At 41.3% G+C, this 23204-nt stretch overlaps 2 protein-coding genes across 7 annotated transcripts in view; one reads left to right on the top strand and one right to left on the bottom strand.

Moving 5' to 3' along the window:
• The window catches only part of vwa8 (von Willebrand factor A domain containing 8), an 88409-nt gene extending 87419 nt beyond the window's left edge, over positions 1-990 (bottom strand). The window contains exon 1 of the mRNA XM_085383430.1: positions 720-990. Within this exon, the coding sequence (XP_085239556.1) occupies positions 720-858 (139 nt within the window). The 5' untranslated portion in view covers positions 859-990. The remainder of the gene's footprint in view (positions 1-719) is intronic.
• Positions 991-4013: 3023 nt separating this feature from the next.
• dgkh (diacylglycerol kinase, eta) overlaps positions 4014-23204 on the top strand; it is an 83484-nt gene continuing 64293 nt past the window's right edge. For 3 of the 6 annotated variants that reach the window (XM_085385535.1, XM_085385531.1, XM_085385529.1), the window contains exons 1-2: positions 5431-5724; positions 17147-17257. In XM_085385535.1, the coding sequence (XP_085241661.1) occupies positions 5446-5724; positions 17147-17257 (390 nt within the window). In that variant the 5' untranslated portion in view covers positions 5431-5445. Of the gene's footprint in view, positions 4396-5430; positions 5725-17146; positions 17258-23204 lie in introns of those variants that run through there. The other 3 variants (XM_085385528.1, XM_085385537.1, XM_085385530.1) reach the window with 3 other exon arrangements.

Consider the following 23204-nt stretch of genomic DNA (forward strand, 5'->3'; position numbering starts at 1 on the left):
TAATGAATGAAGGTGATCATACACACTTTGGTTTTGCCTTAAATACTGTCTGTATAATTTCCTTTCCCATTTTCCTATCAAATTTCTAAAGAAATGAGCGGCAGCCCAGGACTTTTGCACAGCACTGTAAATATAAAATTGAGTTATTTGTATTAACTATTACAAAAGGTTGATATTAAGATGCAAGTTTCAGCTTCAGGTTTAATTAGCATACATCGTTAACTAAGATTTTGATGTAAATCAGGTTTTAAAAGGTGTCCGGAAAAAAAACAATACATTTAAAATGGTGTTTGGAACTAAATGTGACAGAAGTATTGCCGTTATTTCAGCATGCTCCAGTTTAAAGAGCAACACGTGTGTTATACGTGGCTAAGTACCATGTTCCAACCTTTCACCTAGTGCAAGGTAAATGCATCGACTGTCTCACTAGATCACTTCTCACTTCAGATGCTGAGCTTACACCGTTTTCCTCTACGTGGAACAAACTATATATTCAACAGTATTTTTGCTACCAAGGAGCCACCGCAGTGTGATTCCTGCCCCATTAGACAACAGCTATTTATTTAGCCAGTTAGCTGTCACCAGACACATGTGTTCCTATTTCCAGCTGAAAACAAACTGAAAACACCTGTTCACTGGCTGTATACGTGGCATTACAACTTAAATGAAACAATGAAATGAAACAAGTGAAATGGCATTACAACTTAAAGGCCGGTTACCTGAGGCTGTGTTCAGAAGTTTGACCTCATGAGTTCTGAACATCCAGCCGTCTCTTCCCAGGACACAACCCAAAATATACCGCACCCTTCTTGCAGCAACAGCCGCAGCTGTGCCGCCACATAAAATTTGGGAGTGCATGTTCAAAATGTCTACGTTATCATACAAAACCTAACAATGAAAAAAATTAGCAGGCTGTCTTTTAAAACGGTCTGACCCGCGGCCTTATTCCCATTTCACAACAAGCGTCAGCTCATTTTTTCGGAGTCGGAAATAAATAACAGAAGGACCAAATGGTCCGACAAACAAGTCTTCCGTGGGAATACCATTTTAATTGAAAAGTGTTCCGTTCGCGCCGATAATTTTTGCAATATTACTAAGATTCTGTTGTTTAAAAAAAGCATAGTTTTGTTTAGTAATATTTTAGGTTATTAATTTGGCACCTGGTTGTTTCAACTGGCTTTGGCTAATAAAGAAGGCTACAAATATTGTTTATTGAAAATAACATTTTTTTGTCTTTTGGAATATGTTATGCCCAAATAACTCTTTACAATATATTCTAATTTTAGTGGCTTTATTAATCTGAATCTATTCATTTATTTGCTGATTCTGCTGTCCCCTCTTCAAATAAAATCCATTCTTGGATTCAAGTTTTTAAAGTAGAAGTGGACATAACAAATAAACACATGCTGAACCATCTAACAAGGTAAATACCAATTTAACATTGGTGATGTTAAGTGGTAAATCCTGCATGATTAACCATGCAACTCCTCCAATTCTCTAAACGTAAATTTTAAGAAATCGCTGCTAAAAATTATAGAAAGTTCTGGAAGTTCATTGTCGAGATTATCCCCAACCATTTTTGTTAACTCACAGAAATGTCCTTTTTTAAATTTATTTATTTTACTGTGGATGCATTGTATTAAAAAAAATAAAACAACATTAAAGTAGATAGTGAAAAAACAGGAACTTTTCTCTCATTTAATTATTTTTTTTTCTCTTTCTTCATCACTGTGCTGTAGTATGAATGGCTTGGAGAAGATCTTTATCAGGAGGACAAACTTTAAAATGTACCAAAATACAGTTGAAAGTACTAAATTTATCCCCTCCTTCACATTTTCCATAGACTACAAATGGGACGGATTGGAGTCTTTGCTGTCCAATTCTGGCCCCCTGGGCCTTATGTTTGAAAGCCTAGAATTAGATTATCAATATAGCATATTTAGAAACAAAACTTTACAGAAAATACAACAATAACAATATTATAACAGAACAAAATTGATCCGGGAGGAGATAGAAACCCAGCCTCAGAGAGTCTCAAGCTAGTGCACTCCTTCTGTGCCAAATCAAACACATGGCAACCCCTTGGGAGATAAGGAAACAGCCAAAGCACCTCTTTATATTTACAAAGCAAAGCACTGGCCGAAGCTGTGGCGAAGGGCAAGGGTGGCACCAGCGCCATGTGAAATATTCAATTCAATTCAATTCAATCTTTACGTCCATATTTTAAAAAGAACAATAACACAACATATAAACCATAATAAAAATGATAAAATCTTTTTTAAAATATAAAACCATAATATACATAAAAACCACAGTTACTTAAAAAGAAATCAATAAATACACAAACAACCAGTCCTTCCTCATGCTGGATGAGTAATGGGAACCACTCACTGTCTGATCTGTGAGTGCTAAAATTATACTCTTAGCCATCCAGTCGTTCTCTAAAAGTAAACATTAACTTTCTTAAAAGTGCTTTAAAAGTGCAAACACCCACAGCTACAAATATCTGCATGTTATATGATGGCCCATCGTTCACATCTGCACGTAGCTGGACTGGCCATCGGGCATACAGGGCATTTGCCTGGTGGGCCGATGGGTTTTTTATTGTTTTACTCTGATGTTTGGTGGTGGCTATGGCGGAGCTTCCACAGAGGCCAGCAGGTGGATGAGGGAAAGTGGAGGAAGGGACCCGTGGTGGCCGCCGGGTCGGCCGCGTTTCGTATTGGGCTGAAAAGGAACGCGATCTGTCCCGTACTTCAGCTAGAATGAAAAAAAGACACAAGTTACGAGTTATTCTGTGTCTTTAGGCTGTCAGCTGCCTCTACTTCTCTCATTCTCTCTCCCTTTCTCTGCTGTTGCTACTTCAGTCACGAAACTGGCTTTTCTCTCTTGTTTGTTTATTGCCCACTTCGCGCCAGAAACAGGAAACCAGCAGTGGTTGCGCTAAACAACAGCAGCACGTTTAACCTTGATCAGCTGTTGTTAGAATTTATTAAATATTACTCTCTAGTATCAGCTGATGTTTGCTGGAGCCACAGCTGTAAAAGCTGCTGGTCATGATATGTGGTGAGAGGGAAACATGAAGATGAAAACAGGAGATGTCCTTACTGAATCATCAGAGCTGTAAAGGTGATGGAGAAACAAGTTTACCTTTTAGGTGACATGAATGAGTTGAAGGGAAGTTATAAACTGTTTCTGAGAGACAACTTACACCAGGATCCTTTTTTACGTAGCTGACAGCTGGTAACTGTGCAGGGGCGGGTCTAGCAAAGTTTTGCCAGGGGGCCAGGAAGGGCATTAACAGGGAAAAGTGGGCATAAAGAAATACTTTACTTTCTTATATTCATTTAAAATGTCTAGCTTTTAACAAATAATTATCTGAATCTTACGACCAAAGTTTTTATCAGATGTAAAATGTATAGAATTCATACATATATACCAACAAGACACTGTACATTAGTGTCACAACAGCATTTTGTTTTTATTTTATTCTTTTACCTGGTGGGCCGGTCTCGAGTCAAAATGCCCGGGCCGATTTTTTGTCCCAGTCCAGCCATGCATCTGTACCATTACTTCAGTACAATTATGACCTTCCTCTAGGTAAAGTACATAATGTACCCTTTGTACTTGTAAGTAATGCTTAATGCTTTCAAAAAAATCCGAAATATTCGGAATTCCTCTTGGAGTTGTTGTAGGTACTCCCTCTGTAACACTGTAGTGTGTATGGTCCAGGTTACATATTTATTCTTCCTATGAAACTAAACAATGCTTTCCATAAAGCAACCTACAACATTATCATCAAACTAACGTCAAACGAAGTGTTCGGAGCTGCCAGAGAGTAACTGGAGGGGCGTGGGTTTTACTGGACTGAAATGACACGAAGAGTGGGGGAAAATCTGAGAACACTGAGAAAAAAAATCTATGCTAACTAAATCCGGACCGGCAATGATTATAGATGACGTCATTGAAACTACCCTCACAATTGTGCTCACACGTGCACACAGTTGGATTACACACATTCGCGCCCCCCCCCCCTCGCGAGCGAGCGGTGCCGAACGAGCCCCGGCAGTTTAAATCGCTTTGACATTTATCACGTGTAACGCCAATAAGCCCGGTTCTTGAAAGAAGAGAGAGAACGTCGCGGAGGAGGAGGAGAAGGAAAGGAGCGGACAGGAGGAGGAGAGGAGAGCGGTGGGAGGACGAGGCGAGTGTGTAGTCCAATCTGTTCGGTGTGCACATGAGTGGCGTAGCGAGGCCAGTGAGCGCGAGGCAGGTTGTGAATTCCTCCACCTTCCTTCCCTAATTTCGTTTCTTTTCTCTCCGGAGCGAACGCTGAGGTCTGGGACTATGGAAGATGTCTACCCTTACAGCCGCAGCCCAGCCTGGGAGGAACTGGTTAGTAACGTTCAAAACTGGTGGAGACTTTGTTTTGAATCGCTCCGCATCCCATTCTACTTTGAGTTTTTCCAGAGAAAGGAAAACAGTGAGACGTCTTGCGTGGTCTGTTTGTGAGTTTGCACACTTTGGCGGTGTTTGGTCCGCTAAAGACTGCGCGCGCGCCTTTACCCCCTCATTGGCGTTATTACGACGGGCTGTCATTCTGTTAAATAAATAAATAACTAAATAAGTGGCCCGTTTAAACTGTGTCGTGGGACGTTCGTAAGTCTTAGTTAACAGTTCTCAGATAAACAACAGTTTTTGATTCTTTTTTCACCCACACAGTCTGTCCATTTCCTTTAGTTTTAAATCGAAGTAAAACTGTTGTCCGCTTCATGGAAATTCAATTTAACGCTGTCTTGTCAAATCAGTTTAGCGGTTTAGTTACATACATAAAAGTGAGTTATTTGGACTTGGATTATAACACGGAAAAAATTGTATATTTATAGAAAAATATTGAAAAAAATACAGAAAATATGCCTTTGTGGCCTATATGTTCATAACTCCTATATAGCTCTCATTAGGCCCACAACAGCAGCTATAAATAGAAACAAATATTATGAGACTATTTCTATGAATTACAGTGCCACTACCATATAACTCTTAGCTAGTTATCACTGTGATGTGTATATTAGAAACCTACTTATAATAGTCTTTGTGTGCATATTAGTTATTCAACATCACATCAGGCAAAAACAACAACTCAAAAGTAGTTTAATTTCTCTCGTGTTTGTGTCAGACAGCCGCTAGGGTCTGCCATTCCATGGCCAAGTTCCCCGGTTTACGGAGTGGATGAGGCGGTCTGTAGCCTCAGTCTGGACTGGCCGTGCAGGCTGGAACCATAACCAGCAACAAAACAGAGACTCGGCTCCTTTTTTAATATCTATATATAAACGCCGTGTAGCCCATCCCCGCTGTGCCGCGACATGCTACATCCCCTATGCGTTTCCCGGCCCACACACACTCCAGCAAACACAGCCGTCTTTATTGTCATAGAGGCAGTGAGAGATGACAGCGAGGAGAGACGCTTCCCAGCCGCTGAGCAGCTCTCGCCTCCAGGAGAGGAAGGGGACGGCGGAGGCGAAGGCTAACCCCGATTGGTTTTATCCCTCCCCTCGACAGGAGCCGGAGAAAGGGCCGCCGTCCGCGGCGGGGATCCATGCCCATGTGGTGGGCGCTGTCGCCGGCTCCGGCGCTACGGAGGAGTCCTCCGATAGCGAGGCAGAGCAGGAAGGCCCCCAGAAACTCATCCGGAAAGTGTCCACCTCAGGGCAGATCAGGAGCAAGGTAAGGCAACTGTCGCTTCTCTGCTTGTATTGATATCTGATTTAGTGTGTGTGTTTGCTGGGACTAGCTGCTCCCTGGCTGCTGGGTTGTCCTCAAGCAACGTTTGCTATGACAGCACCAAGGATCTACCTGCTGCTTTGGACATTCAACAGTTTCATTTGTGCGCAGAGCTTTATTGTCTTTCAGCCTTACTGATGCCTAAGATACCAGTAAAGCGAAGTAAGAAGCAAGGATGGACTTATATTTAAGCATTTACATGTAACATGAAAGCTCCGTCTTTCTATGGAAGGTGTGAAATAAAAATCAGTAATAGGGGGTTATTTGGGCAAAATTGCAGATGTAATTATTCTCTTTACGTTAAGGTTTAAGATTATTTAATCATAACTTATCGAATCTGTTGCTGGCAACAAAGTCTACTCAAGCAAAAGAAAGCAAGTATTCCTTATGATAGCAACATCTTTTTGTGTGTTAAATTTTCATCTATGGTGTGCACAGTTCTTTAGCCTTGAATGTCATTCTGGCCTTAAAGTCAGTTTGACCTGATAGAAAATGAAGTAAACATTTCAGCCTTTATGATAAAACATTTTGTTTCGCATCTGTTTGCAATCTGTTGCATCTCTCTGCTTAACACGCAGGACTAAGTGAGAGTATGTTGTGCAGATTCTTCGTCTCTGACACCCAAGCTTTCTTGGCTCACACGCTTAATGAGGGCCACCCTCCCACATCAAGGGATCCACTTAATTATTGACTGCTCCGCTCCACCCCATCTTCATTATTCAACATGGGGATATATTTAGAGACTTGGGGCTCAGGAATGTCTGGACATTCATTTTTTATGCAAAATCTCCTAAAATGCTACCTAGAGGAAACACTTTAAGAGATATTTGTGCTGATTTAATTAAGAAGTTACTAAAAAAAAATCAAAAATTTGATGCTGATTGTTATGTTATGAATAATAATGTTATAAATAATGATAAAATGTTATCAGAAGTTACTAAATTCAAACAGTTTTGCTTAGAGTGACTAGTAAGAAACAAAAAGCTCATTATTCTGCGAGAAAAGATTTGAGAAGCTTAAAGCCATAAATGTTTGCAGTTGCAACATTATTATGTCAGGCAAGGGCTGACCTAAAGGGTGATATAATATATAGTCTTAAGTGTAAACAGAGGTGAATGACTGTCTCATCAGCTAATGTTTGTTGAATTTTCCTCAAGGACTGTTTGCTGTAGGCTGATTTTTCCATCAGTCATTCTTTATTCGCCTGTCATCCATGAAGTTTGGCTGGAGTTTGAAAAAGTGAATAAAAGGCAGGTTGATATGATGTACGCTCCTGACTGCAGCAATGTATATACTGAAGGTGATGCTAATTGCATCGGTTGGCAGACAGCCCAGATAGCCCTAATCTGTTCTGCCACACTATATTCAGCAGGCTCCATGTCACTGTAGAATTATCAGTGGTATAAAGCACTTCTGTTGTAATTGCATCAGTTTGCCTAGCATGTTGACTTAGCGCTAACAGAGGTCTCAGACTTGTTTTCGTGTGGGTCATTGAGTTTTCTCTTGGTGTGTGTGTCTGTGCTGAGAGTTCCTAATGGATCATGCAGGCACTGACTCACTGAGTGTTGTTCCACTGGGTTGTTTGCACAGCTCTGGATCTGTGTGTGCATGCATGTATGTGCATACGCTTGCCCGTCACATTGTCTGTGTCCATCCCTCTGTCTGTCCACTATCTCTCTGGTTCTTTGGTTGCTACAGACAACGGCATCTTCCGTCCCTTATTGGTCAACTCCATGGTAATGCCTGCCTGTTAGACCGGTTTAGTTACAGGGGGCACATATGGCACGGAGTAAATCTCATCCCATAATTACCTCCGATATGCCCTCTCTGCGTATGTTTGAAATTTTCCAAAAATTCCAAGAAAGGCTTGTCAGTAAACCAAAACGCAGACAGAATGTAAAAATGGGAAAGACGGCTAACTTGAATCGGAAATGTCCAAGTTAACAACTCATATAATGTAACACGAAAGCTCTCAAAAGCTTTTAGAGTAGGAGGAATGAAAGAAAAGAGTCAACAGGGGGGTTGTTCAGGCAGAATTAGATAAGCTATTAAGCTCATATAACAACATCTCATGCAATCTACTGTGGGCAACAAAGTCAATTTAAGGAAAAATGGACGCTCATATGGTAACATTGATATTGATTTCAATGAAAGTCTTGACTCGTGACAGAAGAACACTGAATAATGCAGCTGAAGTCACTGCAGCTGTTTTTCTGACTAATATCAATTATTATTGATATAAGCCCACTGTTGTTGTTCCGGGAGCTCTTCTTTTATACAAAAACTAATGGGATTGGACTGTACATGGGAGGGATTAGAAATAGAAATAGAAATTAGAAATGGATATTTCTCTCTATGGTGATAAACATACATTGCTGTGCAATGCATTTCAGCCATTAAGTGAGTTTATGACAATAATCGCACAAAAGATCCAGTATACTTGGGCTACATATTTATTATTATAGCCAAAATGTAAGGATGCATAATAATCTTTTCATAGCCTCTTTGCTGTCATCTCCACTCTCAGCCCCCTCTGTTTTTTTTTGTTTGTTTTTTTTTTGGAGGAGGTGCTGTTGCAGTTGAAGAGAGCTTATAAACGTGTGACTAATGCTGTAGCTGTGTGATTGAAAGCAGAGCTGATGGCATGTCAGAACCTGCTGCTGTTGCGCTGCTGTTACTGCTGTCCGGGGAATCGGGATAGCTCTGCAAGCTTGACATAAAATAATCCAGAGCAGATATGCTGAGTTAGTGGGAGTGGGGTGGAGATATAGCAGAGAGATGTGACACACTGTGGTTTCCTTTTATGGAAAGTGTAGGACTGGCTTTTTGGATATGAGATATATAAGTTGGCCCTGCGACAGACTGGCGACCTGTCCAGGGTGTACCCTGCCTCTCGCCCTATGACAGCTGGGATAGGCTCCAGTGCCCCCCGCGACCCTGAAAAGGATAAGCGGAAGCGAATGGATGGATGGGATGGATGGATGGATATATAAGTTGTTGGAGATTTTTTTGTTTTTTGTTTTTTTCCCCTAAATTTAACTGGCATTTATTAGGAAGTCTCTCTGGATGTATTGTCTAACTTTGCAAGAAGGGGCTACTCAGTTTCTTTCTTTTTTTTTTTTAAGTACTTCATCTTGATAACAGTGTAAACCTGAATAAGTTAACATGACCATAAAAGAATTAGGGCAATCAATTTATTTTTATGTTAATGCAAAGCCAAGTATTACAGTAACAGTGTTTGCATATTTGGATAACATGCATTTTCTGACTCCAGTAAATCAAAGTGCTTGTTGAGTTAACGTAGACATTTTCGGTTTCATTTTCAGCCACAGAACATAAATACACAAACACACTCTTTCAGGATAAGTTCAATATTTTCTTTTGATATAACTGATGTGATATAAATGGGATTGCTATTTGTTCCGCTATTTGTTTTTGAGATGTTCCACTCTTCAGCAAGACAACTTGAGTTTTGCATGACATCAAGCCAGCAACCTACTGCACTCATGGTGTCACAGCTTTGTTAAATATAAATTACATAACTTCCTTAGTGATTAACCTCTTAAACCCCAAGCCTAACTCATCTCCTGCCTTTTTCCCCCGTATCAGGGGGCGTTGGGGCTTAAGAGGTTAATAAAGCATGGGGCGATCGTGGCTCAAGAGTTGGCAGTTTGTCTTGTAATCGGAGGGTTGCCGGTTCGAGCCCCAGCTTGGACAGTCTCGGTCGTTGTGTCCTTGGTCAAGACACTTCATCCGTTGCCTACTGGTGGTGGTCAGAGAGCCTGGTGGCACCAGTGTCCGGCAGCCTCACCTCTGTCAGTGCGCCCCAGGGCAGCTGTGGCTACAATGTAGCTTGCCATCACCAGTGTGTGTGAATGGGTGGATGACTGAACATGTAAAGCGCTTTGGGGTCCTTGGGGACTAAGTAAAGCCCTATACAAATACAGGCCATTTACCATTTACCATTCTGATGGTTACTTTAACATGAAGAGAAATAAAGGACAGCTTGAGTAACTCAACTGTAAACATAAAGGAGCAAATATAAAATGACAGAGTATTGCAGAACATATATAATATTGTAGCTAAAGTCCCTTTAGCTGAAGAATTACTGATGTAGAACCTGAACTTTTATCACCTGGGAAGTGCTGACGTAGCAGAAAAACTGACCTGGTGTCTTGTCTCAAGGCTTACTTAACAAAAACTAAATAACTCAAAAACAAAAATCAGTTTCTTCAACTCAAAGAGGAAGTAAAGAAAAACAATATATTTATTACATTGCTATTATTATATTGCTTACTTTGGGTGTATGCGATTATGTATATATGATTATGAATTTAAGTAATACTTAAATTGCTAAAGACAAAAGACACCATACTTTTACATTTGCCTTCCACTTTCAGATAACCTATATCTCACTTGCTCCCAAATGTACATAATTATGTTCTCTGAAGTAAGTTGCTAAGTTGAGGCTTCTTCTGTTCAAAGCTTGTAGCTAAATCTACTGAGATAATTGTGTGGAAATTACTGGCCTCAATAACATCCCGTGTGCCCACTTGACACATGTATAACTCCCCATATATGTGGTCCAGTTGCACAAAGGAAATCACAAGGGAATTGCCCTGTCCCAACTACACGTTGGATTGTAATTTTCCCTTCACTATGGTGAAATTTTAGCATGTGGTGGGAGTTTGAGGAGGAAGACTACAGAGTTGCAATTACACCCACAAGAGAGGACAGTATGCCAAGACAGTTGCAGGAGAGTGGCGGATGTGTAGGAAGAAATGGAGAGATTCAGCACTGGTGCCCAAAAGACTTGCTTCCCCAAGAACTCCAGCCTTTTTCAGCAATGACAAATGATTTGGTAATGGATGTATAACAGAGCCTGACTGCATGGAGTGATGGTTGAAACAGTGGGCTTCTCTTAGCTGCCAGCCAGTTTCCAAGAAGACTAAAGGCAGATAACCAAAGAGTCTTTTAACAGGAATTAGTTTTGAAACTCAACTTTATTTCTTTAATTTGGTTTGTTTTTTTTATGGTGGTTGTGTTTTTACTTGTAGTTGGTGCAAGAGCAAACATGTTCCCACAGAGTGCTAACAAAACCAAATATAAAAAAAATGGAGTGGCAACAGTGGGAAGAATAAAGAAAGGTACAAGACTACTGTTGGCACATATTTCCTGCACAGTGGTTTACAAGCTATGGTACTTTTTTAGGTTTGCTTCACTGATGCTTCTTATGTTTGTTAAAAGCATAATTACACATAATGGTAAATACAGCAATTGGACAGAAACATTAAAGCCGATACATTTATATATTGTTTGGACATAAAAATAGTGTAAAAGATTGCCGATTCACAGGACTTTGCAAGCGAGGCACAGTGGTTTCTTGGGAGTCACAACCTTGTTATGGTGACAGTACTCTAATAACACTATGGAATAAAGTGATCAGAAACATTTTTAACAAAAAATCTACCAATATCAAGCAAACTTCAGTGAGGTTGAGAAGAGACTTATAGTTGGTATAAAACACGCTGCTCTGGGCTTTAAGATAAGAAACATAAAAGACCAGCTAGTCACAGCTTAAGTTCATAAGGTCTTACTCGAACTGCCTCTGTGTGAGTTAAGTGTCTGACTGTTTGTCTGGGTATTGTCAAAGACAGGACGTAGGTCTGCTCTGCTCTCTTCGTTTAGCCTCCTAGGGAACTCCTGCTCTGCTCTTATCCACCAACCACAGCTGCTGAATTCATTTGAACTGCTTGTGCCTTTGTCCATTGTATCAGTTTGTGTGTGTGTGTTTTTTGTGTGTGTATGTCTGTGCATGTTGTTTGTAGCCTGTGCTGTGTGTCCCGCTGTCAGTGGCCAGGCAAAGTGTGGGTGTAAGGTACATGGTGCTCAGGTTACTCATTTCTCTCTGGCACAGGACCCACTCTCTCTCACAGTTTAGCCAAAGAGAGAAGCCGTGTACAGAGGCAAGCAGGGGGACTATTTATAGATCACTTCTGGCCTACTTGGCAACAGGAAGGAGATGAAGACAAGGAAAGGAACTATGGAGGCCAAGGAGGAACAAAATAGAAACTAGAACGGCCAACTAGAGCAAAGTCATTTCTTTTGCTGTGGATGAACTTCAAGTTCCACTTTGCCACTCTCTGCTAAAAGTCAAAAAGTCGAAAAGTTTTCTCTGGATTTGTGAAACACACTGGGATATACAATACACATACTGATGAGGACAAAATTATTAGCCCCCTGTGAAATTTAAAGTTTTTGTTAAATTTTTTTTAACAGAGTGTGGGGTTTTCAACATAGCATTTCTAAACATACAAGTTTTCTTTAGAAAATCATTCTTTCAGAAAAAACTAAAATGACCAGGGTCAGCATTATATACTGACCTTATTTTATCCACTCATAGACCAAACCACTGCTGTGCAATGATGTGCTTTAACTTTGTAATGCTCAAACCTTCTAAAATCAAGTTCAAACTGAAAGTTATCTAACACACAGTATAAAAACTTCAGAAAGGCTTTAAGCTCTTATGTCAGAAAACATCATGTCAAAAACAAAAAACATCGGTTTAAACTCGAGAAGAAGAATTGTTGATGTTCACACTTCAGGAAATGGATATACAAAGTTCCCAGTCTAAAAAACTGGAGTGAGAAGTACTATTAACAAATTCAGAGAGAGACACACAGTAAAGGAGTGGTAGAGAACAGGCCTGGAAGACTGAAGTATGCTAAGGACAACCTTGAGAAAGATTATGTATACTCTTATGTATGTATGTATACCAAGTTCATCTTTTGGTCAGATGAGATGGGTCTGGGTTGTTGCTTTGTCTTTCAACACAACGACGAAACAAACACAAAGAAATGTCGCTCCTGGTGAAGAACTACATCTGTGGATTGAACTGAACACCAAGGTCCATGCCAGAAGACCATCAAATCTGGAGAATCTTGAGAGATCTGTCAAAGAAGAATGGGCTTTGCCCAGGAGGCATGTGTGGGACTTGGTACACAACTGACTTTTTGCATTGGGTGTGTGTGTATTGAATCTTAATAAAATAGGTGTTCATTATGCTCCTCAGTCATCACCTGGCTCTCCCCTTTCCCTTTTACAGCTCACAATATGTGCACACGCTCGTGTCAACAGTGGTCCTCCAAAGGACATTGCTGTACTGTATGATGTACTAACAACAGTTATGTTCACATGAGATTTTGTGGAAGAGATCCCCAAACCTTGGTGTGTTGTCAGTACCTCAAAAAGGTTTAAATGTGGAGATGACCTCAACTGCTATGTCTGTGATACAGCCCCCCTTTGACTGTAATTATGCAGCAAGCTGCTAAGGCCTTATAGGGAAGTCAGCTTTGAGATATTGCATCTTAATCTGCTGCAAGAATTTAGTCTTCAGGCCATAACTTATGGAAAAGGAAGGACAGAATTAATGTAAGTGGACATATGTTTTTAGAAAATGAACAGTGTTTCTCTTTCCTGTTGTTTTCCTGCTTCAGTCACCACCAATGGCAAAGGAGACTAGAGCCAGACAAATGAGAAGAGAATAATGTTGAGGTGTAGTCATATCAGTTTTAATGAATCTAAAGTAGTAAAGAAAATTGCAGTGTTACTTAACTAATCTCAGTTTGGGTTCAGGAAGATAGTAATAGAAAGTTGTTCAAGTGCTGCAGAGCTACAGAAGGACTTGAGTAATGATTTCACAATGTTAAGGATTCATCATTTCTAATAATCTATATTTTTGTTTCCCAACATCACATGCCTACTTCTTGCAGTATGACATAACCAGTCTGTGTGATGTTCATCCACAGTGAGCTTTTATTCTACAGCCGTGTTTTCTGTGTTTAAGTTGACACAGCTGGTGGGCAGGATGTCAGCTTCAGGCCTCCGTGTCTGTTTGTAATTCTCCCCTAAGAGAGCAGCTTTCCTTTGCTATAAATAGCCTTGCATGTGTGTGTGTGTGTGTGTGTGTGCACATTTCATTTTGTATGTGTGTGCACACATGTGTGTGTGGGGCCCACCTCTCCTCTGTGAGCCCAGAGAGAATGATGTCCTTCCATGCAGCATTTCCATCTGTGTGCGTACAGAGCTGCGAAGAAGGATTTGCCTCCTCCCTGATTTCTTTTTTGCATATTTGTCACACTTACATGCTTCAGATTATCAAAGACACTTTAATATTAGACAAAGACAATCTGAGAAAATACAAAATGCAGTTTGTATTGCAGTTATCCAAACCCACCTGGCCCTGTGTAAAAAAGTTATTCCCCAGTAAACCTAATAACTGGTTGTGCTACCTTTGGGAGCAAGAACTTCAGTCAAGCGTTTGCGATATGTATGCAATTGTTTCCCAGTCCATTTCTTATTGTTGAATCATGAACACTGACCTTAACTGAGACAAGCGAGATCAGTGCAGTTCCTTAGATTTCTCCTGCATGAGTCATTGATGCCTCTCATCACGGTTCACTGGAGTAACAAAGCTTTAGAAACATCTTTGCAACCCTTTTCGGACTGATACATGTCTATAACATTTCTATAATATTTTTGTCATTAGCTCTTGAGTTTCTTTAGATCATAGCATGATGTGTTGATGTTTGAGATCTTTTAGCTTACTTCACCGTTTTAGACAGATTCTATTTAAATGAGTTGATATGTGAAAAAAGTAATTACGTGAATTACTTTTTCAGGGCCAGGCAGGCTTGGATTGGTTTTTGGCTTTAATAAATGAAGTCATCATTTAAAAAGTGTGTTTTCTATTTACTCTGGTTATTTTAGTTACTATTAATATTTGTTTGATGACCTGAAATGTGTGGGAAATGCAAAAAACAAGAAATTAGGAAGTGACAGTTTTTTTCATAGCTCGTACTATATTGAGCCTTTTAAAAGCTCAACACTATAAAACCTAAGTACTGAGGACAAAGTGAAATATTCTGCTTGCTCAGGAAATTTGTTAGTCATGTGGAAGAAATGACTCAGTGAAGTTTCTATTATAAAACTGCTTTTTAAAAAACATCTAAATTAAAACTAGCTGACATGAGCAAACTGCATAATCTGCCCAAAACCTGTTCTATAAACATTTTTCAATGATAGTAATGTTAGCGCCACTTTACCTCACTGGGATGGGCAAGTGCCCATATGGCTGAGAGTGGCTGGCCCGGGTTCAAGTCCAACCTGCGGCCCTTTACCACAAGTCTTCATCCCTCTCCACTTTCCTGTCAGTCTTCACTGTCCCTATCTAATTAGGCAAAAAACAACAAAAAAAGTAAGGTTAGAGCTACAGATGCCTTACAAAGATGATGTAGATAACACATAATCTTAAAAATATCTGCAGTTAAAATTTCATATTAGCAAAGAAAGATTTGTGCTTCAGATTAGAACCGCTTTCAGTCTTCTTTAAAACTCATTACATGGGAAGTTATAGTAAGTTACAAAGCACTATGGAACAATTAAAATATTATTAATATCAACAGAGAACTATGTTAAAACAGTATAAATATAAAGTTATTTTTAGGCCCCCAAGTCAATGATGAGATCCTCATTGTAAATGTAACTAAAAAAAACAGAGATCCTGGAAAACATAGTGAAATCTTATTAAAAAATATATTGAAACAGTTAGTGGCTTTGTCTTAAAGTAGGTTTCAAAACTTTCCCCCCATAAGGTGACCTTCTAAAAGGATAAATCAGTGTCAGTTACCTAACACCTCATGGAAACTCTGACAAAATCTCTGTCAAATATACGCGATTTGTGTGACACCAGGCAATGGTAGGTGCTTCTTTTAGGCATTTAACAAAAAACCCTCCTTGACTCTGATATGGTATTCATAACTTGAGACTTGACTTTAAATAGATTTGAATAAACTTTAAATAAGTTGACTTATTTTTTTCTTGTAATTAAATATTTGGATGATTTTAGAGGCTGTAATCCCAACAAAACCAAAACCCTTAGCTTGTTTTTGTTATGGCAAATGCAGATGGACCCAGGAAGCAGAACACACGGAGGCAGAGTTGCGGTGAAGACAGTTTATTTACAGTGAGGGGGAGGTATTTACAAGGACAAAATATATACAACATTGTATGAATGGGGACGCGGAGCCAGGACGTGCAGGTGACGAAAACACACACAGGTAGTGCACTCGATCTAAAAAAGGAGAGGGACGAGAATTAGGAGGGTCTTGCCCGATAACCGAGAAAAGCTTAAAGTAAACTTTACAGACAGTTGGAGAGCTTATTTGGTACCAAGGTATCCAAGGGCTCCAGCAGGCAGGGGCAGAATTTCAGATGCTCCAAAAAAACGCCAATACTCCGACACTAGTCTTCTTTCAGGTAGCTCCTAAAGAACACTTTTGAGGAAAGCATCTGATGAGTAACAGGTGTGCCAGGTTCAGTGACTCACTGCCCCGCCTACCTATACAAAAAGGGAGGCACCAAAAAACACATACAGACAAAAGCACCACATAACCAGAACCCAATTCCTAACAGTTTTGTAGCTAAGGGTTATTCTAAAGTTCGCCAAAGTGCAATTAATGTTGATAGGAGGTTTGTAAATGTTTCATATTAGTACGTGGTATTGTAATGGTATTCCCATTAGTAAGTAAGTAAGTAAAATTTATTTATATAGCGCTTTTCGCAGATAAAAATCACATCATCTGCAACTCAAGTGAAGAAAAGGAGTCCGAGTTCATCAGCCTGCATGTGAATCTGTCCTAGTGCACAACAGCGAGTCCTCCGCCACGTCCCGAAAGACGTGGAGTTCCGATGACGGAGCAGCCAGCCGGGCAGATTTCCTTCAAGTGAATATAATCCATGCTTTGCTGCCACATCTCAGTTAAACACATGAAGTTTAGGGATTCCTTCATGAAGAGATTGCTTAAAAGAAACGATTTGTTTGTAACTGGAAATATAAAAATTTCCCAGGTTTTCGTGAGCATTTTTTTCTCTAAATGTAGAATACTTGAAAGAGCTGGCCACACTTAAGCAGTCAGTGGGTTACTGTTCTTTCTATCTTTCCTTCCTTTCCTTCCTATCTTTCCTTCTTTCTTTTCCCTTTAATCTTTCTTTCCTTTTACTTCTTTGTTTCCTCTGGTAATGGGTTTCCTTTCTTCTCTACTTTTGTCCTATTCCTTGTCTCCCATGCATAAAATTGCTGTTCACATTCACACACATGCACACACGATCACAGACAGTAGGCACATTTTATCTAATCAGTTTCCTGTAGATAAATCAAAGAGTGCCTTCTACATTTGTAAAAGAGAGAGAGAGAGAGAGAGAGAGAGAGAGAGAGAGAGAGAGAGAAGGTCTGTGCTACTTTTTGACTGAAGGTTCCTCTGATATATATGTTTTATTTCTGTGATGTCTTTCTGTCTCCCTGCAGACAAGTATAAAGGAGGGATTGCTGTTGAAACAGACTAGCTCATTCCAGAGGTGGAAAAAGCGCTACTTCAAACTGAGAGGACGAACTCTCTACTACGCCAAAGATGCCAAGGTAGGTTTACTGAGTGTTTCCTCACATGGCGCACATGCTCTAGTGGCCACTGGGGATGAATTGCTAATTGCTTTTACTGTTACTGTTATTCTAACGCCACAAATGACTGAGAAACACAGTCCGGCATTAAGGATGCAATGCGCTTATTTATTTTCTTAAGGAACTGTAGATAAGACAATAAATACCCATCTCATGTCTGTATGGTGAATACATATCTTGAAATTGCACCTGATTAGCTTAGCTTAGCATAAACGCTAGATACAGGAAGCCTTTGCTCATACCTCAAACCTCATTTGTTTAACCTGTGAAAAAATCAACAGGGAGAAAAGACATTTTGCTGTTTTACAGGGGATTATGCACCATATTGTGTTTTGGCTTGGACCAGTCAGTCAGTCCTTTTACCTATAAAGACTTGCAGGTTAGCACTGCAAAGCACTTCACAGATGACTAACAAGCTGACAACAAGGCAGAGCAAAACCCCACCAAATAATAAAAATAAGCACTACTTCTTATAAATGAAAAACATAAAACATCCATCCATTCATCCATCTTCTTCCGCTTGTCCGGGGCCGGGGCAGCAGCCCAAGCAGAGATCCCTCTCCCCAGCCACCTGCTTCAGCTTGTCCGGGGCAACACCAAGGCGTTCCCCGGACAAGCCGAGAGATATAATCTCTCCAGTGGGTCCTGGGTCTGCCCCAGGGCCTCCTTCTGGTGGGACATACCCAGAACACCTCACCCAGGAGGCACCCTGGAGACATCTTTGTCAGATGCCTGAACCACCTCGGCTCCTTTCGATGTGGAGGAGCAGCGGCTCTACTCTGAGCCCCTCCCGGATGGCCGAACTTCTCACCCTATCTCAAAGGGAGAGGCCAGTCACCCTTCGGAGGAAGCCCATTTCCGCCGCTTGTATCCACGATCTCGTTCTTTTGGTCACTACCCACAGCTTGTGACCATAGGTGAGGATAGGGATGTAGGTTGACAGTTAAATTGAGAGCTTCGCTTTTGCAGCGTCCACATCACTGCAGCTGCAGCACCAGTCCGTCTGTCGATCTCCCGCTCCCTTCTCCTGTCATAAGACCCCGAGATACTTAAACTTTTTCACTTGGGGCAAGAACTCGTCCCTGACCCAGAGTGGGCACTCCACCCCTTTCCGGCTGAGGACCATAAAACTTGATAAGATATAATATAACTATATTGATATTAGCTTATAACTACCCAGATAGCAAAATTGGTATGGCCCAGATCTGCCCACACAATGTGCTTACACATGGCCCACATACCGCAAAGAATGATGGCCCTTTGGTAGCCCAGATCTGGTTTGCCAGAGGTGGCCCACACATGGGCCAGCACAAAGCCAGTTGCAGACACACTGCTGGCCCTGTGCTGGCCCAGAACAGTTTCAACTCTGGCCCCAGATGTCAGCCTAATGTGTACCTTAATCAAGCCATGTAATAACAACATGCGCCGGAACATAATAGTGCAAAAGTAACATGACAAAACTCTGTTCAGACAGTGACTGGACTGATTCTTATATAGCACTTTTCTACTCTCCCGGATTACTCTATACAACATTCACCCAATCACACACTTTCTCTAAACTGAGGGCTTCCTAACTACATGCATACACATTCACACTTTTGACATGCAGACTGGAAGAGCCAGGGATCCACTAACCTTCTAATCAGTAGGTGACCTGCTTTACCTTCTGAGCTACAGCCACCCAGTAGTAAACATGAGTAAACCCTCACTAGGTTTTGGATAAAGTGTTCACTCACAAACCTGTCAAACCTGCATTTGAAATGTTGGCTACCATAGCAGTATACAGGGTGGGCCATTTATATGGATACACCGTAATAACATGGGAATGGTTGGTGATATTAAAGTCCTGTTTGTGGCACATTAGTATATGTGAGGGGGCAAACTCCTCAAGATGGGTGGTGACCATGGTGGCCATTTAGAAGTCGGCCATCTTGGATACAACTTTTATTTTTTCAATAGGAAGAGGGCCATGTGACACATCAAACTTATTGGTAATGTCACAAGAAAAACAATGGTGTGCTTGGTTTCAACATAACTTTATTCTTTCATGAGTTATTTACAAGTTTCTGACCACTTATAAAATGTGTTCAATGCCCATTGTGTTGGATTGTCAATGCAACCCTCTTCTCCCACTCTTCACACACTGATAGCAACACCGCAGGAGAAATGCCAGCACAGGCATCCAGTATCCGTAGTTTCAGGTGCTGCACATCTCGTATCTTCACACCATAGACCATTGCCTTCAGATGACCCCAAAGATAAAAGTCTAAGGGGGTCAGATCGGGAGACCTTGGCGGCCATTCAACTGGCCCGCGACGACCAATCCACTTTCCAGGAAACTGTTCATCTAGGAATGCTTGGACCTGGCACCCATAATGTGGTGGTGCACCATCCTGCTGGAAAAACTCAGGGAACGTGCCAGCTTCAGTGCATAAAGAGGGAAACACATCATCATGTAGCAATTTCAAATATCCAGTGGCCTTGAGGTTTCCATTGATGAAGAATGGACCCACTATCGATGTACCCCATATACCATACCAAACCATCACTTTTGTTGTTCCAACAGTCTTGGAGGGATCCATTCAATGTGGGTTAGTGTCAGACCAATAGCGGTGGTTTTGTTTGTTAACTTCACCATTCACATAAAAGTTTGCTTCATCACTGAACAAAATCTTCTGCGTGAACTGAGGGTCCTGTTCCAATCTTTGTTTTGCCCATTCTGCAAATTCTGTGCACCGATCTGGGTCATCCTCGTTGAGATGCTGTCACGGTCTGCGGACCGTGTGTGGGAGTATGAGGTTCCAGGTGCAGACATAGATGAGGAGACAGTATTGAACTTGAAACGAAAAGCGAGCCTTTATTTGGGCTGATTAACGTGGCAAACAACAGAAAGCACAGAGGCAAAACTAAACTAGAAGCTGAACTGGGAAAACTAAGAACTGACACTAAACTCAGACAGCAGGGAAAGCAAAGACAGGGTGACAACGATGCATATGGGAGACTACTATGAACCGGACTCTGTGCTGGAACAACAAAGGACTATGAAACGTATACACGTAAGCAACATGACCAGCACAGAGTCCTGAAACCTGGCGTAACATGGGTGAAGTTGAACAGACGACGCGGCGACAAACAAAGGAAGACTGATGACTTAAATACACACGAGGTGATCATGGGAAGTGGAGACACATGAGAACACAGCTGACTAGAAGGAAACATAATGACAATACAGGGGAGAGTAAGGCTGTATCCCAATTCAGGGTCTGCAGCCTTAAAGTACGCAGCCTCAACGATCCTCAAGGGCCGCGTACTTAAAGACCGCTAAGGCCGGAAGTGCGAGGCTTGTGAAATGGGACGGTCTAGCCTCCGTTGCGCTGCCCAGGTTGCCTAGCAACCATGATACTAACAGCTGGAAACGTTACATACAGCATTGTTTGACAGAAATGAAGGAGAACATATTTTGTTCATTTGTTTGTTTGTTTCTACATGAGCTTTGATCATTCTCTGTAAGATTAAGGTCAGCTATTGAACAGCGTATATTTTAAAGTAAAGGCTTTAAAACCAAGTTTGTACAAACGTCACTAATGTCACATAACTTTGCCGACATGTGGCCAACAGTAATGTTTTCATGTTCTTCGTTATTAAACATTTGCACATAAATAAGTGACATAATATTCAGTACTTACTTAAAGTTTACTCTTCGGGCGCCCCTCGTCCGCCGTTTTTTTCGGCAAAATTATCCACACCCACCGCCGCGCTATGCATTCTGGGATATGTTGGGTCACGAAGTCTACACCGCCACGTCCTTAAAATTCAGGGAAATGAAGGATGCATTTGAGGGCCGCATTTCGAGCAGCCTTCGAATTGGGACAGCCTTTGTCGCGTTGCGGTGACGTAATCGGCCTTAAAATGTGGCCTTTAAGGCTGCAGACCCTGAATTGGGATACAGCCTAACACTAACTACAATGAACAAAGAACACCATACTCTTTCAAAATAAAACAGGAAACACAGAGACATAGACATGGAGATAGAACATGAACTTAACCTAACCAGAGACATGAAACATGACAGGTAGACACATGGACCAGGGAGAGATGACAAAAGGGACTAAGAAACCAAGGACTAAACTGCAAACTAGAAAACAACTAGATGCGTTAAACTACACATGTGGATATAAAAATATGCATTAGAACTTAAACCCTGGGCCTCATGGCCCTGTACCGTGACAGATGCTGCAGTAGCTGGAGTTTGTAAGGGTGCCATTTGTGAGTAGCTAATATCCGGCGAAGGGATGTTCGACTAATGCCACTCTCCAGTGACATGCGGCGAGTGCTATGCTGTGGGCTCTTGCTGAATGAAGCTAGGACAGCCACTGATGTTTCTTCATTAGTGACAGTTTTCTTGCGTCCACATTTTGGCAAATCCAACACTGAACCAGTTTCATGAAACTTAGCAAGCAGTTTGCTAACTGTAGCATGGGAGATGGGTGGTCTCGTAGGGTGTCTTGCATTGAAATATGCTGCAATGACCCGGTTACTGCGTTCACCAGATATCAACACAATTTCGATCTGCTCCTCACGTGTTAACCTCTTCAACATGTCAATGGCTGTGAACAAAGAGAAACTTGTAAATTACAACTCATAAAAGAATAACGTTACGTTGAAACCAAGCACACCATTGTTTTTCTTGTGACAGTACCAATAAGTTTGATGTGTCACATGGCCCTCTTCCTATTGAAAAAACAAAAGTTGTATCCAAGATGGCCGACTTCTAAATGGCCACCATGGTCACCACCCATCTTGAGGAGTTTGCCCCCTCACATATACTAATGTGCCACAAACAGGACTTTAATATCACCAACCATTCCCATGTTATTACGGTGTATCCATATAAATGGCCCACCCTGTAGTATTGCAGCATGGCATTTGGGTCTTCTAACTAAAATAGGAAAATAGAAACATAAATAGTGTCATCATTGCCAGAGCTGGCCCACATCTGGTTCACATACACCCTACCATGACACCAGTCAGTCAGAAGTGCGAGCTTGATGCCGGATCAGGGCCAGACCTGTTTTCTATGAGCGTGGGCCACATAAACCAAACCACAGTTGGGCCAGATGTGGCATGCCATCACATAAACAGTGCCATCTACGCCAGGCCTGGCCCATATCTTACTATGCCAGAAGTCAGCTAGCAGGCCCGGCTTGACACCAGATCCGGGCCAGACCTGTCTGCTATGTGGGTATGTATGTCAAAATGTATGTCATAATTAATAAGAGCTAAAAACAGTAATAATTAATAGTGGTAAAAGTACATTGAAAGGACAAAGTATCATAATTTAAAATGTACATAAATAGGTCTTATTTATTGAATTAAATAATGCTATATGGGCCGAAAAGTCAAATAATTATAAAAACCAAAAGCATAAAATAGCATAAAGTCATTTCTATAAAGCATGGTCTATGAAAAGCCTGGTTGAAACGGCTGGTTCTAAATTGAATGATTTCAGTATTTATTGCTGCTATCAGCTCCTCCTGCAGCCTGCACCAGCGGCTTGGAGCATTAAAGCCAAAAGGTATCGCCAAATTAATGTTCTGGTCCTACACTTTGGAATAGTTAGAAAATTTGAGCTGGAATACCAGACAGGTGTGCGAGTGAAAAAATGTAAATGGCCTGTATTTATATAGCACTTTACTTAGTCCCCAAGGACCCCAAAGCGCTTTACGCTACATTCAGTCATCCACGCATTCACACAGTGGTGTGATGGCAAGCTACATTGTAGCCACAGCTGCCCTGGGGCGCACTGACAGAGGCAAGGCTGCCGGTCACTGGCGCCACCAGGCCCTCTGACCACCACCAGTAGGCAACGGGTGAAGTGTCTTGCCCAAGGACACAACGACCGAGACTG

This window comes from Rhamphochromis longiceps, linkage group LG16 (assembly GCF_057381845.1).
Source record: "Rhamphochromis longiceps isolate RC_006_pf linkage group LG16, R_longiceps_female_GT1.1, whole genome shotgun sequence".
Classification (NCBI taxonomy): domain Eukaryota; kingdom Metazoa; phylum Chordata; class Actinopteri; order Cichliformes; family Cichlidae; genus Rhamphochromis; species Rhamphochromis longiceps.